The sequence below is a fragment of the Haliotis cracherodii genome, unplaced genomic scaffold, assembly GCF_022045235.1.
Source record: "Haliotis cracherodii isolate W230 unplaced genomic scaffold, xgHalCrac1.p SCAF_2, whole genome shotgun sequence".
Classification (NCBI taxonomy): Eukaryota; Metazoa; Mollusca; class Gastropoda; order Lepetellida; family Haliotidae; genus Haliotis; species Haliotis cracherodii.
This window is the reverse complement of record NW_027266275.1, coordinates 32,632,530-32,649,290: the sequence shown is the minus strand read 5'-3', so window position 1 is coordinate 32,649,290 and position 16,761 is coordinate 32,632,530. Positions and strand designations below refer to the sequence as shown.

At 42.0% G+C, this 16,761-nt stretch overlaps 1 protein-coding gene across 1 annotated transcript; it reads left to right on the top strand.

Moving 5' to 3' along the window:
- The first annotated feature begins 1,322 nt into the window (after positions 1 to 1,322).
- LOC139469016 (aquaporin-like) lies at positions 1,323 to 13,068 on the top strand. Its single transcript, XM_071251153.1, has 5 exons — positions 1,323 to 1,875; positions 4,492 to 4,618; positions 6,793 to 6,998; positions 8,657 to 8,806; positions 11,386 to 13,068. The coding sequence occupies exons 1-5, from the start codon at positions 1,526 to 1,528 to the stop codon at positions 11,501 to 11,503; spliced, it is 951 nt and encodes a 316-aa protein (XP_071107254.1). The 5' UTR covers positions 1,323 to 1,525; the 3' UTR covers positions 11,504 to 13,068.
- The last annotated feature ends 3,693 nt before the right edge of the window (positions 13,069 to 16,761 follow it).

Sequence of the window (16,761 nt, the reverse complement as noted above, 5' to 3'; positions counted from 1 at the left end):
ACTCACAACGTTGTGGGTTTTAATGTTAAGAATCTCTACATGTCTCCATGTGCAGATCTACTTCATTGTAAAACAACCCGTAAAGATCCGGGGTAGAAAAGGTCTTCAGAAACCCATTCTTGCCGTAAAAGGCGACTATGCTTGTCGTAAGAGGCAACTAACGGGATCGGGTGGTCAGGCTTGGTTGGTGCACTTGGTTGGTGCATGTCATCGACCCCAATTGCGTTGATCGATGCTCATGATGTCAATCACTGGTTTGTCTGGTCCAGACTCGATTATTTACAGACCGCTGTCATATTGCTTAGTACGGCGTTAAACAACAAACCAACCAACCAATCATTGTAAAACAACATCACAACATTGTAGCTATTACTTTGAAAAGATTAATTTAAAAACAATTAGAAATAACTTGACCACTGTAGATATATCAATGTCAACAGTATCATGTATATCACTACAATTGTGTCAACTTAATACCCATTGTTCCTTGAAAACAATAACAAATGTTTCAGGAAGAGATTGAGCACAGAGACCATATGATAGATCTATTATATGGTCTCTGTTGAGGCGAAAACATTTTACTAGTTTTGTTTTCATAATATGTTTGTTTTCTACTATAATATTACATAAATATTTAAACTGATATTTTATGCTCTCATTTCTTATTCAGAAGGGGGGCGGTCGGGTAGCCTAGTGGTTAAAGCGTTCGCTCGTCACGCCGAAAACCCGGGTTCGATTCCCGACATGGGTACATTATGTGAAGCCCATTTCTGGTGTCCCCCGCCGTGATATTGCTGGAATATTGCTAAAAGCGGCGTAAAACCATACTCACTCACTCACTCACTCACATTATTCTGAAGGTACCACGAGCAAATTACAATTTGTTTTATCTTCTTGGTTACACACGTGTGCTTTTATCACAGTATAGGTATTTGCATCGATAGGTAGGTATACTACAAAAAAACAATTGCGCCGTGTTGATCATCAGGATCAAGGCTATCCTGTGTATAGTGTATATAAATATCGACCCTCTTCGTCTGTTTTGCTAATGGATACCGCATGTGTCAATCATCATGTATAATAAAATGAAATAGGTAACTATACCTCGGCATACTCGATGACATATGATATGACAACGTCAGGGTGATGTATTGACATGGACACATTGTTTAATCACAAGCTTGGTCTATTTCTAGCACACAACAGGCTGAAGTCGGTGGAGGTAGGCGATGTCGTACTGGGACTTATACTGAGTTCCTGTTTCCTGATGGGCTAAGTGGATGAGCATTATGACGTCATCACAGTCGCTGTGAGCCGTACAGATGTTTATAACGCCTACGGGCTTAAGTTCGCAAACATATGTTCGTGGTCTGATGTCGGAGATAGAAGATGAATTTGAAATGAAGTAGTACTGAGACCGTGTTTGAATGTAGTGAAGGACAATTGCACAACCTTACAGAATTGTACGAAAACGATGTGTTATCGTTTCGTATGACAACGCGTGACATCAGTGACCTTAATCAAAATGGACAACATCACTCAGCGTTTAATGGAACAGAAGTTCGACCTTCAAGAAGACGACATCATCGATGACTATGGATCAAGTTACGACAGCGCGACCAGTAAAGATACCAACACGTCCGACGGCGATAAACGCCGGTGTTCTTGTCTTACAGATCAACACAAGACATTATTTCGCGCCTTGATGGGGGAGCTGGTTGGGGTATGTTTCTATGTGTTTATCGGGTGTATGGCTACCCCCCACCCCGAAGGAGTGTACCCTGGAACTACACATCCGGGCGCCGGAGCTATACCAGTGGCGCTCGCTCATGGACTGGGTCTCGCATCCCTCAGCGCTGTGCTGTTAAAGATCAGGTGGAGTTGTTTTCCTCTTGAAACATGTTATGCGATGTGCGAGAGAGGGTTTGTTGACAGGCTGAATGCATTACTATAGATAGTTAATTATGCATTGTGTGTAAGCGAGTGTCATAAGCGCGACAGAGAGTGTTATGCATTTGTGCGAGAGTATTTCAGACTGCTGGTATAGAGAGTAATGTATTTGTGTGAGAGACTGGCACAATGTCGGTATAGAGTGTAAGTTATGTATTTGTGTGAGAGACTGTCACAAGGTCGGTATGGAGCGTAAGCGATGGATTGTCTGAGATTGTCACCAGGGCGGTATTGAGGGTAATTTATGTACTCTGTGTGAGAGACTTTCCCAATGACGATATAGAGAGTAAGTTATGTATTTGTGTGAGAGACTGACACAATGACGGTATAGAGAGTAAGATGTGTTTTTGTGTGAGACACTTTCCCAATGACGGTATAGAGAGTAAGTTATGTATTTGTGTGAGACACTTTCCCAATGACGGTATAGAGAGTAAGTTATGTATTTGTGAGAAAGACTGACACAATGACGGTATAGAGAGTAAGTTATGTATTTGTGTGAGAGACTTGCCCAATGACGGTATAGAGAGTAAGTTATGCTTTTGTGTGAGATACTGACACAATGACGGTATAGAGAGTAAGATGTGTATTTGTGAGAGAGACTGACACAATGACGGTATAGAGAGTAAGTTATGTATTTGTGTGAGACACTTTCCCAATGACGGTATAGAGAGTAAGTTATGTATTTGTGTGAGAGACTGACACAATGGCGGTATAGAGAGTAAGTTATGTATTTGTTGAGGGAGACTGACACAATGGCGGTATAGAGAGAAAGTTTTGTATTTGTTGAGAGAGACTGACACAATGGCGGTATAGAGAGTAAGTTATGTATTTGTGTGAGAGACTGACACAATGGCGGTATAGAGAGTAAGTTATGTATTTGTGTGAGAGACTGACACAATGGCGGTATAGAGAGTAAGTTATGTATTTGTGTGAGAGACTGACACAATGACGGTATAGAGAGTAAGTTATGTATTTGTGTGAGACACTTTCCCATGAGGGTATAGACAGTAAGTTACGTACTTGTGAGAGAGACTGACACAATGACGGTATAGAAAGTAAGTTATGTATTTGTGTGAGAGACTGTCACAATGTCGGTATGGAGCGTCAACGATGCATTGTCTGAGATTGTCACGAGGGCGGTATTGAGAGTAATTTATGTACTCTGTGTGAGAGACTTTCCCAATGACGATATAGAGAGTAAGTTATGTATTTGTGGTAAGTTATATATTCGTGTGAGAAACTTTGCCAATGACGGTATAGAGAGTAAGTTATGTATTTGTGTGAGAGACTGTCACAATGTCGGTATGGAGAGTAAGCGATGCATTGTGTGAGATTGTCACAAGGGCGGTATAGAGAGTAATTTATGTACTCTGTGTGAGAGACAGAGTATGGAGGTATAGAAAGTAAGTTATGCATTTTGTGTGAGAAATTGTCACACGGGCGGAATGGAGTAAGTTATGCACTGTGTGTGAAAAATTGACACAATGGCGGTTCAGAGAGTAAGTTTAGCATTGTGTGTGGAAGATTGTCACAAGGGCAGTACACAGAGTACGCTATGCATTGTGTGTGATTGTCACGAGGGCAGTATAGAGAGAAAGATATGTACTCTGTGTGAGAGACACAATGGCGGTATAGACGGTAAGTTATGCATTGTTTGTAAGATATTGTCACAAGGGCGGTATAGAGAGGAAGCTATGCATTGTGTGAGATTGTCACAAGGGCGGTATGGAGAGAAAGGTATGCATTAGTTCTGATTAAAATCAGATCTTATCATCCCGATTCGAAACCTCTGTGTGAAGATCAATGGGTGAATTTTCTAAAACTCAATCAGCGTCGAGGTTTGAAATTAGGAACGCATGCTTCAAAGAGCATTTTCAATCAAAAGGAATTTATGTGAAGAAAAGGAACATTTGTATCATGTCCAAGCTTTCTCGAAATTCCCGAGCCGAAGCCCCCCACCCCCCAATCCGTACACTTAAGGCGGAATAATTTTGCAAGCTGACACCTGATCGGCTGAAATCTAACTTACCTTATATTAAAATAGAGCGGTGTGTCATTTCTTGACGAAAAGAGTTCGAATCAGAGTAAAAGTATTGATTTTAATGAGATTGTCAGACAGGCCGTGTAGGAAGAAAGTTATGCAGTGTTTGAGAGTTTCTTCAGTCAGTATATAGTCGCAAAATCTTCGTCTTGTCACGCCGCATCTGACCTCGACCTTGTTAGCCTAACTTTAAGCAAATATGTAAAGGGATTAATTTTAAAAAAATCAACCTTCTTGGTCTTATATAAAACAAATTATATTTTTCTCCATCGAAGCGTACGTACAAGAACATATATAAATGTGGAAGAGTCGATGGGAGCCAAACTTTTACTGCACATAAACATATTTTCCTGATACTGATTTGGAATAGAGCTACCTAGATGTTTTATAATCTGGATTGGTTATGGTTTCATAAAATACATATACTCCACAGTCTTGGTGCTGGACTAGGGAATACGTGTGATATGTCCCTGACGTTATTCCTGACCTCCGTGTTCCAGCGGCGCCCACCTCAACCCTGCCGTGACCTTGGGCGTGGTGCTGTGTGGGGAGATGGGCCTGGGTGCAGGGCTGGCCTATGTCGCCACCCAGACGGTGGCTGGGGTAATTGGAGCGGCACTCTGCAGGGTGAGGTTTCGTATAACCGTTGCCGTATCCCTCAGCTGCTCAATCTGATAACAGTTTTTTTCTGTCACTACTGGGGACAACAGATCGACCTTTCAGAACAGCTTACCAATGTGCACTGTCAGATTTACACCACACTTCTACATTTACTGGCTATAAATCATACAAAACATTTCATGAATATGATACCAATTACAAAAAATACGTTTATACATTTAAAAGATTAATATGCAAATTTTGCAAATATCTTCCCTAACCACTTCTATAATACGTATACTATATTTTATAGAAAGTGAACTTTGAAAAAAGGAATTTGAAAACAAAACAAAACTGGATTCAGTGAGTGACAGAATAACTGATATTGAAGATGAAGGGATTAGGAGATTGTTGCCGCAGCTGAGGGTTAATAAATATAGTGTGGCCGCTGGCCAGAATTTAATTGTTATGAATTACCTTGTCATCCTGTTACAAACTTTTGATTGATGTTTTTTTAGGAGAGACGCGTTTCTGTAGTTGATTAATGGCGTTGTGTATTGGTTGTTGTGTGTCTAGTGTGAACTCCCTGAAGACAAAAGACGAACTATTGGGAGTTTTATAAGGCCTTGATCGTGTTAACATATAAATGCTTTTGACAATCCAGAAAAGTCAATCTTTTTCACACAGATCAACCACACCTCAAGACATGTTTGATGTTGTCTGAAGTCCAAAACTTGTAAATGTTGAAAAGAAGTGTTTGTTTTGATTCAACCAATCAATCCATTAATCATTGACTTGCCATCACTGACAGGCAATAGGCCAATAGTCTACAGTTCATTGGTGGTGGTTGATTTGTTCACCGAGTTAATAACCAGTCAACCATCTCGAGGTGTGATGTACGCTGTGCCTATGAACACCGAGCCGTCAGGTGAGGAGTACATTGACTCACAAACAGGGTATATCACATCACATGCCCCGTGGGATCGGTTGAAAACGAATTTATCTCACCGTCTTTCATTCATACAGACCCGGAATATATATCGGAATATAGTAAAACGCTTTGATTCAGCCATTTTGACAGCTAGCAGACGACGCAAACGAACGAGTTATTTCCCTTTACCCAATGCATTCGTACAAACATGGGTCCATTTCAGCTCAACGACAGATTACTTTTGCGAGATAAGCAAGTTACCTACGATGTGTTCCGATTGATTTATCAGATTGATTGATTGTTACCTCTGAACAAAGATCTGAAGAGCTACCGCTGAACAAAGATCTGAAGAGCTACCGCTAAACAAAGATCTGAAGACATCCCACTACGGGTCATGTCAGAGCGATCTTTGTTTATCGGAAGCTAAGATCTAAGATCTGACTTTAATGAGACTGACTTGAAATGACCCGATGTTTATTGTAATGCATTGGGTAAAAGGTTCGTTTGCGTCGTCTGCTACGAGTTTTTCAAATTCAGTGGAACTGCGGACACATATTTCGGGCCTGTAAGATAAATTCGTTGTCAACCGATCCCTCGGGGCATATGGTGTGAGGTACCCTGTGTAGTTTCAAACCCAGGGTACATCACACCATGTACAACTTGTAATGTCACCCGAAAGGCAGGCGGACCACGAATCTAACTTACCTAACACCTAATCATATTGAAGGTTTGTCTTATACATTCATGCTTTGGTCCGAATCGGTAAGAATACCATTTATAGCAGACGACAGAAAATCAAATTAGTTTTTCCACCGAGATCTATTTCATTCGGAAATATCGTACATATCCGGAGAATGGCGTCTTACAGTAACGTAAAGGGGCGAGGCTGGCCGAAAGATTTAATTCGAGACATTCGCGACTAAAATGTGCCATTCCGGGACAAGCCTTCTTGAAGGTAACGGAAAGACGCGAGTGGTGATGAATGTAATTCTGGATACAAAATTGCGGTTGGCATGTTGCAAATGTAATTCGTCAATTCGAACGGGCAACCTAAAAGGTGTACCTTAGGAACACTGAAAATAATAGAATGGATCTCAGCCAATCAGAATCCGACATTCATGTGCACGGTAAGATAAGATTATACATAACATGAGTACTAGGAACACTCTCGATAATGTTCAGAATAGTTTCTGGAACCTTTACACTAAGCTGAAATGAAATCCACCACAATAACATTAACATAATAATTCTTGTCCCTTATAATTCACAGGCCATTTTACCAGAGAATGTCTTTATCGGCATTAATGGCGGCGCGCACGTGCTGCACGTGGGGCCCGGGCCGGGTGTCGTCTGCGAGGCGCTGTTGACGTGTGTAGTCGTCCTCACTTACATCCTCGCTGTCATCGACCCAAACACGATGTCGGGAAGGGCGCCTATCGCCATCGGCTTCTCCGTCGTTGTCTGCACCCTCGCAGGGTGAGTATAGATCAACGAAGAGCGGGGTCGCCAAAATATATCACAGCTCTATGATATGATGTTACATAAAATGGCGGGTGGGTTGTCAGTAAAATATGAATGAGTGATTTTTTCTGCTTAGAACTCTGATGTTTCTGGTTACTTTTAATTTGTATCTGATCATTTGTTGCCCCAAGTGTGTCACATGTCACATGTCACATGCCCTCACAACAGCACTAAACCCGTGAAGATCCGGGGTAGAATAGGTCTTCAGCAACCCATGTTTGCCGTAAAAGGCGACTATGCTTCTCGTAAGTGGCGACTTACGGGATCGGGTGGTCAGGCTCGCTGACTTGGTCGATGCATGTCATCGTATCCCTATTTCGTGGCTCGCTGCTCATTATGTCAATCACTGGATTGTCTGGTCCAGACTCGATTATTTACAGACCACCGTCATATAGCTGGAATATTGCTGAGTGCGACGTAAAACAACAAACAAACGAACAAACAAGCTCAACAGCAATACGTGTCAAAGTTAAAATAAGCGAGGTGTTAAACTTTCTTGCATCAACACTAAGGTAGAGTTCACATATCTGTGATACCTGCATACATGTACGCAAGCAGAAAGGGTTAAATTGGGTAATTACGCCGTATTGTTTAGCTATTAGCTTAGAAACCAATTTAATGCGTATTTGCACACAAGCAACTGAAACTTAAGTGGGTTATGGTGATTGATCGTGCGTATTTTACATTCGAAAAATAGGTGATCGGGTATACCAAACTTGAACGTAGAAAACTCCCGATCATTTAGGATATACATGTATATTCAAACCAAATTTACCAAAACGCGAATCGCCAAATCATAAAAAGCATCCATCCTTTCCAAAAAGCTGTATTCGTGCTTGTGCCGTGATATGACTGCAATTCTGTTCCAAGCGACATTTAAAGCATATAGTCCAATCACTCTATGTAGGGGGCACGGGTGGCCCAGTCGTCTAAAGCGCCGCGATTCGCTGTGCAGAGTTGCGTCCCTTGGGCACTCCAGAAACCTATGATTGTGGATTCAAATCCCGATTCGCCCCGATTGTATTTCTAGGTTAGTCAGCACCATATCCGTGCTCGTGGTAAACGTCTGAGACCTGCATCACTTCGGGCTTTCCTCCCACAATAAGCTGACACGCCGCGATATAACTGTAATACTGTTAAAAGCGGCGTTAAATCAAACTCACTAACTCAATACCGTCGATAGTGCTAATAGCATGTATAACAAACTGGATAGAGTTCCAACTTCCGAATTTTAAAACAATGATGCCATTATTATCATATATACCAGAGCTTTAAAAGTAAATTGAGTATTTCTGACCCCAATCTGCGTCATATTCTTAATAAACTGCTGACGATACCAACGGAGGGTTTATGGCCAATGAAATTGCACCGACGACTGAATAACGATATGCCAATGATTGCTGACCTTCTTAGAGAGTGCTTGTCCTTGAATGACCTTGTCCTTGTATGACGTCATTGGCCCAGAGTGGCCTTGTCACTTATGAAGAGCGCCATTAACGGTAACACAGACGACTGTAGACTACCTCTGTCCTTAACCTTGTAGTCAAAGGTAAACTGCGACTGTTTGTCCGAGTGGTGTTAGATTATAACCACTATCACTGACCTGCATTCAGGGTCGCTGCAACAGGTGGGTCTATGAATCCTGCCAGGAGCTTTGGATCAGCTGTCGCTGTTAGTGCCTTCAATGGGGACGTCTGGAAGTATCACTACATCTATTGGGCTGGACCAGTGTTCGGAGCTGCAATAGCCGTATTTTTTTACAGGTTGGTCTTCAGAACATTTCTCATTTCACAATGATCTTTTATATGAAATACTCACTTGGAGATTCCTTGTTAGAATTGGCTCACAACAATCTCATTAAAATCAGATCTTAGTTTTCGCTACCGCTAAACGATGATCTGAGGTCACCCTATAAGGGTCACGTCAGAACGACCTTTCGCAAACTTTGACCGCCCAATGAAATGACTGACTAGCCAATCATAAAGCAGCTTTCTCGAGCTTAACGACACTAGTTTCAAACTGGCGACCACGCTTCGAAACATATTTTGACGTATTCTCGATTAAAATTTTTAAAATTGATAAAAAGAACATCCTGGAATGGCTTATAGATGGCCTAGATTGTATGGATATAATCATAAAACCTGTAACTGTCGTTCGGAATACCCTCTGTTAAATATTTCGAGGTTGCATGATTAGAAAACATTCCGACCGTCTCTTTCATCTGGTAAGCGATACTCTGATTGGTTGGATGATAGGTCGTTCTGACGTGACCCGTAATGGGATGTCCTCAGACCTACGTTTAGCGATAGCAAGAACTGAGATCTGATTTTAATGAGATTTGGTTCACAACAGCCTATGATTCTATGAAGCGCCTTACTGGATCGGGTGGTCAGATTGGTGACTTGGTTGATAGTGTGCCATCCTACCCCGCGGGGCGGTCGGGTAGCCTAGTGGTTAAAGCGTTCGCTCGTCACGCCGAAGACCCGGGCTCGATTCCCGACATTGGTAGAATGTGTGAAGCCCATTTCTGGTGTCCCCCGCCGTGATATTGCTGGAATATTGATAAAGCGGCGTAAAACCATACTCACTCACTCTTACCCCGCGTGGGACGTCTTACCCCGCGTGGGACGTCTTACCCCGCGTGGGACGTCTTATCCCGCGGTTGGACGTCTTATCCCGCGGTTGGACATCTTATCCCGCGGTTGGACGTCTTATCCCGCGGTTGGACGTCTTATCCCGCGTGGGATGTTGCTTATAATACCAATCACAGGTTTGTCTGATCTCACTTGACAAGCCGCCGTGATATTTCGCTTAACAACAAACAAAAAGAATCGTAAATTAATCAGGGTTTTTTCTGTTTTTTTTTATTGTATCACTAAAATCAGATGTAAATGGTAGCTCAAGTGTATGAGTGAGTGAGTTTTCAACGAAATTATCAGTATCCAAACAATGTATCCATAAAGATAATCGAACTCGGGTCTGACCAAGAGGCGAACCCCATGTCCACAATTCAGGCCACTGTATACAGTCTAACGCTCTTAATCCGGTGGATAGTTTTCTTAGTGAATCATCAGGCGTCCGGACAAACACACGAGTCATGTGCACGCTGAAATACCCTTATACGTGTGAAGTCCCGTGTGAAGTCCCGTGTGAAGATCCGGATGAGAATTGATCTTCATCAACCCATGCCTGTCGTAAGAAGCGACCAACGGGATCGGGTGATCAAGCTCGATGACTTGGCTAATTGTCATCATATTGCGTAGATCAATGCTCATGATGTCAATCAATGGGGTCTGGCCGAGACTCGATTATTTACAGTCAGTCAACAATATTCCAGCTACATGACGACGGTCTGTAATTAGACCAGCCAGTCCAGTGATTGACATCATGAGCACCGATCTACGGAATTGGGAAACGGAGACATGCATCAAACCAGTCAGCGAGCCTGACCTCCCGATCCCGTTAGTCGCCTCTTACGACAAGCATAGTCACCACTTACGACAAGCATAGTCGCCTCTTATGGCAAGCATAGTCGCATCTTATGACAAGCATAGTCACCTCTTCCGACAAGCATAGTCGCCTCTTACGACAAGCATCGTCACCTCTTACGACAAGCATAGTCACCTCTTACGACAAGAGTCATTTCTCTACCCAGGTCTTCACTGGGAGCTAATATATACTGTATTCACTCAGATTTTGGGTCTTACTTCTAATGTAGGGAATGCTGGATTTAAAGAAAATATTGACAGACTGAGGCTGATCTGACTAAAAAACTTGAAAAGGCCTTGAATATTATTGTTCCATATCTGTATGAAGTTGAATTGGAAGTGGGCAGTCACTGGGACAGGCGAAAACTCGTTACTGTCCCGACAGTTGTTGACTGCTTAGATCAATACTGACACAATCAACCACAACTGTTGTAATATAAATATCTTGTAATATAAAACCCGATCAACTCTCTCACTCGACAACCCGTGAAGATCCGGGTTAGAATACTTCTTCAGCAACCCATGCTTTTCCTAAGATGGGACTAACGGGATCGGGTGGTCAGGCTCGATGACCTGGTTGATGCATGTCATCGTATCCCAGTTGCATGGATCGATGCTAGTGATATCAGTTACTGGATTGTCTGGTCCAGACTCTATTGTTTACAAACCGCCGCCATATAGGTAGAATGTTGCTGTGTGCAGCATTATAGAACAAACAAACAAACAAAGACTCACTCGACAAGGTGATTATCCAACTCTTTTGTAGTTTCATCTTTTGTGTGATACGCTATAAGCCATTTTTTTGTATTGAAACAAAGCTCAGTGTTCATTTGCTTTCTGTTTTTATTTGACAGGTTTGTGTTTGCAAGCCCAGAGAAACGACTCGTGGTTTGTGGATCCAAGGGCGACCAACGCAAGGCTGCTAAACTCTCACAGATCACGAGTTTCCCTCAATCCGGACACATTAATTGATACAATAGTGATATAGAGTTAAGCCCGAGGCACGAGATGCGTCAACAACATACGTAACAGCGTTGTCTTTCTGGTTTGGTCAGAGCTCCTGGGATGATCATGTGCTGGCAGCAGGGGCGGAGGGTAGCCTAGTGGTTAAAGCGTTCGCTCGTCACGCCGAAGACCCGGGTTCGATTTCCGACATGGGTACAATGTGTGAAACCCATTTCACGTGTCCCCCGCCGTGATATTGCAGGAATAAATCTGAAAGCGGCGTAAAATCAAACTCACTCACCGACTCACATGATGGCTACAATGATCAAGAGGCCTTTAAGTGGGAAACACGCATTAGTTGGAAGCGCTCTTAAAATGTACAACGGTGAATATGAGGTGACCTGTTGAGAGTGGATTTTAACCAACGGTGACGGTTTCTCGTTGAATGTTTTCCTCACAATGATGTTGTTTCAGCATAGACTATTCTTTCGTGACCATTCGTGTTATTCCGGGATAAGTCGAATGGCGGTGCGCCTCAGTTCAAATTCGAATAGCTTCCCACAGCCTTCCGGGCCAGAATGGACGCGCTGGAACACACCTAAAACAGTTGGTAAAATATGCACAATGTGCCAGTCATGTGAAATAGGAAATGAACACCGTTCGATAGTCTCTCGATCCTTTGATCGTATTATCCCTTGCTGTTGTTGTGAAACAAATTCAAAACAACATAAACTTTCATGTATAATGGTATACGCGTCAGTACCTTGAGAAAAACCTGTGTTGCTCGATTATAATGCTTTGCTTCAGACCTTCCTTCAAAACATATCGATCCTACGTGAAAACGGGGTCCTATTTGCACGTTCTGTTATATACTGAAGTTAGGGATCATGAATATTGTTGGGGATATTTTATGACATTGTGTGCTCAGTTTTCTCTACGAAATATATCCCCCAAAATATTCATTATCCCTGATTATTTTTCAGTATATATTAAGAAATCATATTTAATCCAAATGATAATTGTAAATGAACTTGTACTTCATATGGTGCTGCAGGTGGCCGGGGACGTCATCAAAGTGCTGTACTTTCTGACCCGTAGAAATGTACCCCGGGCACGCCATCAAAGTGCTGTACTTTCTGACCCGTAGAAATGTACCCCGAGGAAATTTCTGCTTAGAATGGGTCCCCGGCAGCCGTTGGATCGGGAGGTGACTTGGTTGACGTGTATCATCTTCACCGACGGCGTCAAGATCGTTGCTCATAATATCAACCACTGGTTTGTCTGGTCCAGACTCGATCATTTACAGGCTGCCATCATATAGATGGAATGTTGCTGAGTGTGGCTTTAACATCAAACGAAGGCAGCTTTGGGGGAGACGGTAAATATTACAACTGTATCACGTTCAACGAAACAATTCTCAAAGGTCATTAAGTCATTATATTGGGTGTGTCCTCGATATGTATATTCACAGCTAATAACATTCTAAATGTGTAACATGCCGATATATCAGTGTCGAAAGCTTAATATACCTTTTCTGACAGTCGATGTTGGATTATAATATTATTAAACATATTTATCATTCTTATGTTATTTCATGTGGATTTCCGACACGCCCTACGTTCCAGGTTCTACTTCATTATTAAATAATTAATCAATTTATAGTTAACATACATGTAAAATTAATTGTGTATCAGAAAACAGATAATACAAACTCGTGCTGATTTTAGTTATTAAATGGTTTAATTTCAGTAACATACATTTGATTAAACGCGTTTTGGAGCGGTAATGTTAATATGGTGAGGTGTACTTGGTGTAGAGTGTATATAAGAATAATTAGCTGTTACAGAACTTAATTATATCAGTTCACTTTCCTTTTATAGACTCCCTGGTGGAACTGAATTATCCAGAATTCACTGTAGGATTTGTGTCTTATGAGGCCTTGAAGCCTTTGGTTCTGGGAACGAATCCTGGTTCGGCCCGATTATGTTTCTAGGTTTGTGAGCAACACATCAAACATCTATAAGCCCTGCACCACGTTTAGCTTTCCTCCCATATCAAACTGACATGCCGTGGTATAACTGAAATACTTTAAAAAGCAGGGCGAACCAGGATTCGAACCCACAATCATAGGTTTCCGGCGTGCCCAAGGGACGCAAGTCTGCAAAGCGAATTGCGGCGCCTTAGACGACAGGGCCACCCGTGCGCCCGAGAAACAAGTATTAAATTGTATATAACTAGTGCTGTTAATCTCTTCGTTGCATTATACAACACGATAATATTATCAAAAGCAATATAGTGTTTATCGAATGATAGCTACCCCCCCCCCCCCCCCCCCCCCCCCCTTTTACCGGCCATCTGTTGATATTAATATGGCAATTAAAATTGCATGCATGGCAACATATGTATTAAATTATGGTAATTGTAAACAGTAAAGTATTTTTTCTAGAGACGGTTTGCTCAGAGCTATAATATATTTACATGTATAATAGGAAGTGTTTTTAAAATGGCATCATTGGTTTCATCTGGCTGTATACAATTGCATATGGCTGTCTCTCGAGAACAATGTCAGTCAAACAGCATCGATCCTCGCAGGTATTTAATTTGCATCATTTGATATATTTAAATTTAACTGTCACCTTTTTAAACTTTACTCGGATACAATACCTCTCTTCATGAAGATCTGAGGTCACCTCCAAACAAAGTCCCGTCAGGTGAACCCTGAAATTTCGATTTAAAAAAAACAAACCAACACAGGAAACATATTTAAACAATATTTATTTCCAGAAATGGAATCTGATTGGTGAACAGACAAAGACCAACTTGAACATCTCCCAACAAGGACATTTAACAGTTAATAAGACTAAATTGTACATTAATTAATATATTTAGATTACAAGACCGCGTCCGCCAGGAGAGCGGAAGGTCCGGGGTTCGATCCCCGACCGTGTCATACCAAAATACGTTAAAAGATGGTAATTGTTGTTACCCTGTCTGGCGCTCGGCATTAAGGGGTTAAACAAGAACTGGTCGGCTCGGAGTCAGTATACTTTGTCTGAGTGGGGTATTCATGTTAAACTGCGGCATGGTATCTCAGTGAGCTAGCACTATAAATCTACATAAGTCCGGACTAGTACAAGCAGCCACACAAACACACACACACACACACACACACACACACACACACACACACGTACATGCACGTCGCTATACAAGTGCAATAATCTTGGACGAGACGTTAAACCCCATTTCACCTCACCTATTTAAATAACACTACCTGCTGTTGCCAATACCGTGATGCTCAAGTATGCAATGTACAGGTCACACATACATACACACATATAGCACATCACAAAACCGGTTCATCCATGCAAATGTATATACGCTTGTTCTCTATGTACCTCATATGTACTAGCGTACTCAACACTTAGATTGATGTAGTTGTAAAAAAGACAAATATTTAAAATTTAAATTTTTTTAGACTTTACAAAAAAAACCGAAAGAATAGAATGTATAATAGCAAGGTTAATATCAGTAGATGAAGCATTTCCATATCATACTGAATCCAAGTCATATCCTTTCATGTGGTAGTACATATCATTACGAGTGAGTGAGTGAGTTGGGTTTTTAACACTATTCCAGTTATATCGCGGCGTGTCAGCTTAATGTGGGAGGAAAGCCCGAAGTGATGCAGGTCTCAGACGTTATCCACTTCGGTGAAACCCACGAGCACGGGTATGGTGCTGACAAACCTAGAAACATAATCGGGGCGAACCGGGATTCGAACCCACAATCATAGGTTTCTGGCGTGCCCAAGGGACGCAACTCTGCACAGCGAATCGCAGCGCCTTAGACGACCGGGCCCTCATTACGAAGACTGCAATAGTTGGGACATGAAAAGTGGTAACGTGTAGGGTCCTCATAATGGTATCTACAAGAGCAGATAGTAGACCCTGTGTGCATTTAAATCACTGCATCTTTACCTGAGCCGGAGTGGATAATTTGACATATTCGTTCGATGGTGCTCCCTTTCGGGTGTTCATGCCATTGCACCAGACACAACAGCGTTTACTAACCTTTTATTAGCTGCATTCGGAACTGGTCGATTAAATTCGTTTTTGAGATACAGAAATAATATAATTATACTGGTTTGAAAAACCTCAACCATTCGTTCCGAGACTATAGAAGCCTCGACATCAAATTGGCTCATTAGAGAGTTCACTTGAAGTGACCATGTATGGTGGTGCCGACAGATGTTCTCGCTGAACGGTGTCGTATCGGAGATCTGTTTTTTATGATCGTGAGGATCATCCTTGTAGGTTATACACGCATTTTTCGTCATTTCAAACATCTAAATTCCGGTATGTTTAATCGCATCACTTATTTTCGGGTCCATTCTTATCATTTTCACCGCTACTTAGACCTTTACTCCAAATGGAGATTGGATTGGATAGAAGATTTGATTACATCGCCAAAACGCACCGTTTGGTAATTTATTGACATTTAAAAGGGATTTTTCGAAATTGTCAAACAAATCTGCATGCACTTTCCACGTGGTTATGGGGGAAATAATGGGTAGGGATATTAGGTAAAAAGAAGGTTAGAATTCTTTCTGTAAACTGTCTACTGTTGCTTGAACTGTAAGTATTTTTTGACATGACACGACTACACCCAGCAACTCGAAATAACGCCATCGGACGTAGAGAGGCTGGAGAGTCTCAGTCGTCAGTTGCCGGTCATTTTAACGTCCACCATAGCTCAATTTCACGTCTTTGGGATCTTCAAGAGATCTCCCAAGATCTGGCATACCAAGGATAACATCTACAGCTCAGGACAGGTTCATCCTGGTCTTATGTCTACGCCATCGGACCATCACAGCGACAGTCTCCAATGTGCCTTGTCTGCGTAGGGTATCGGCTCAAACAATACGTAATCCTTTTTGTGGGTTTTGCGGTGCTGTTCTGTGACGCCAGCACCGACGTTTACGTATTCGATGGTGTGTAAGCGTCCTGGCCTGGAATCTTAGACACTTACGTAGCGTTTGGTTCAGTGATGAATCGTGTTTCCCTTCAACATCGAGATTGGAGAATGCATGTCTTCAGACGTTGAAATGAACGTTTTGTTCGAAGCTGTGTTGTCCAAGTGGATAGATTCAGAGGTGGTAGTGTCATGATGTGGGCGGTAATATCCTACACCCTTAGAACCAACATGGTGCACGTGCATGGCAATTTGACATCATTACGTTACCGAGAAGAAATTCCCCAAAGTTACCTGGTTCACGTTATCGA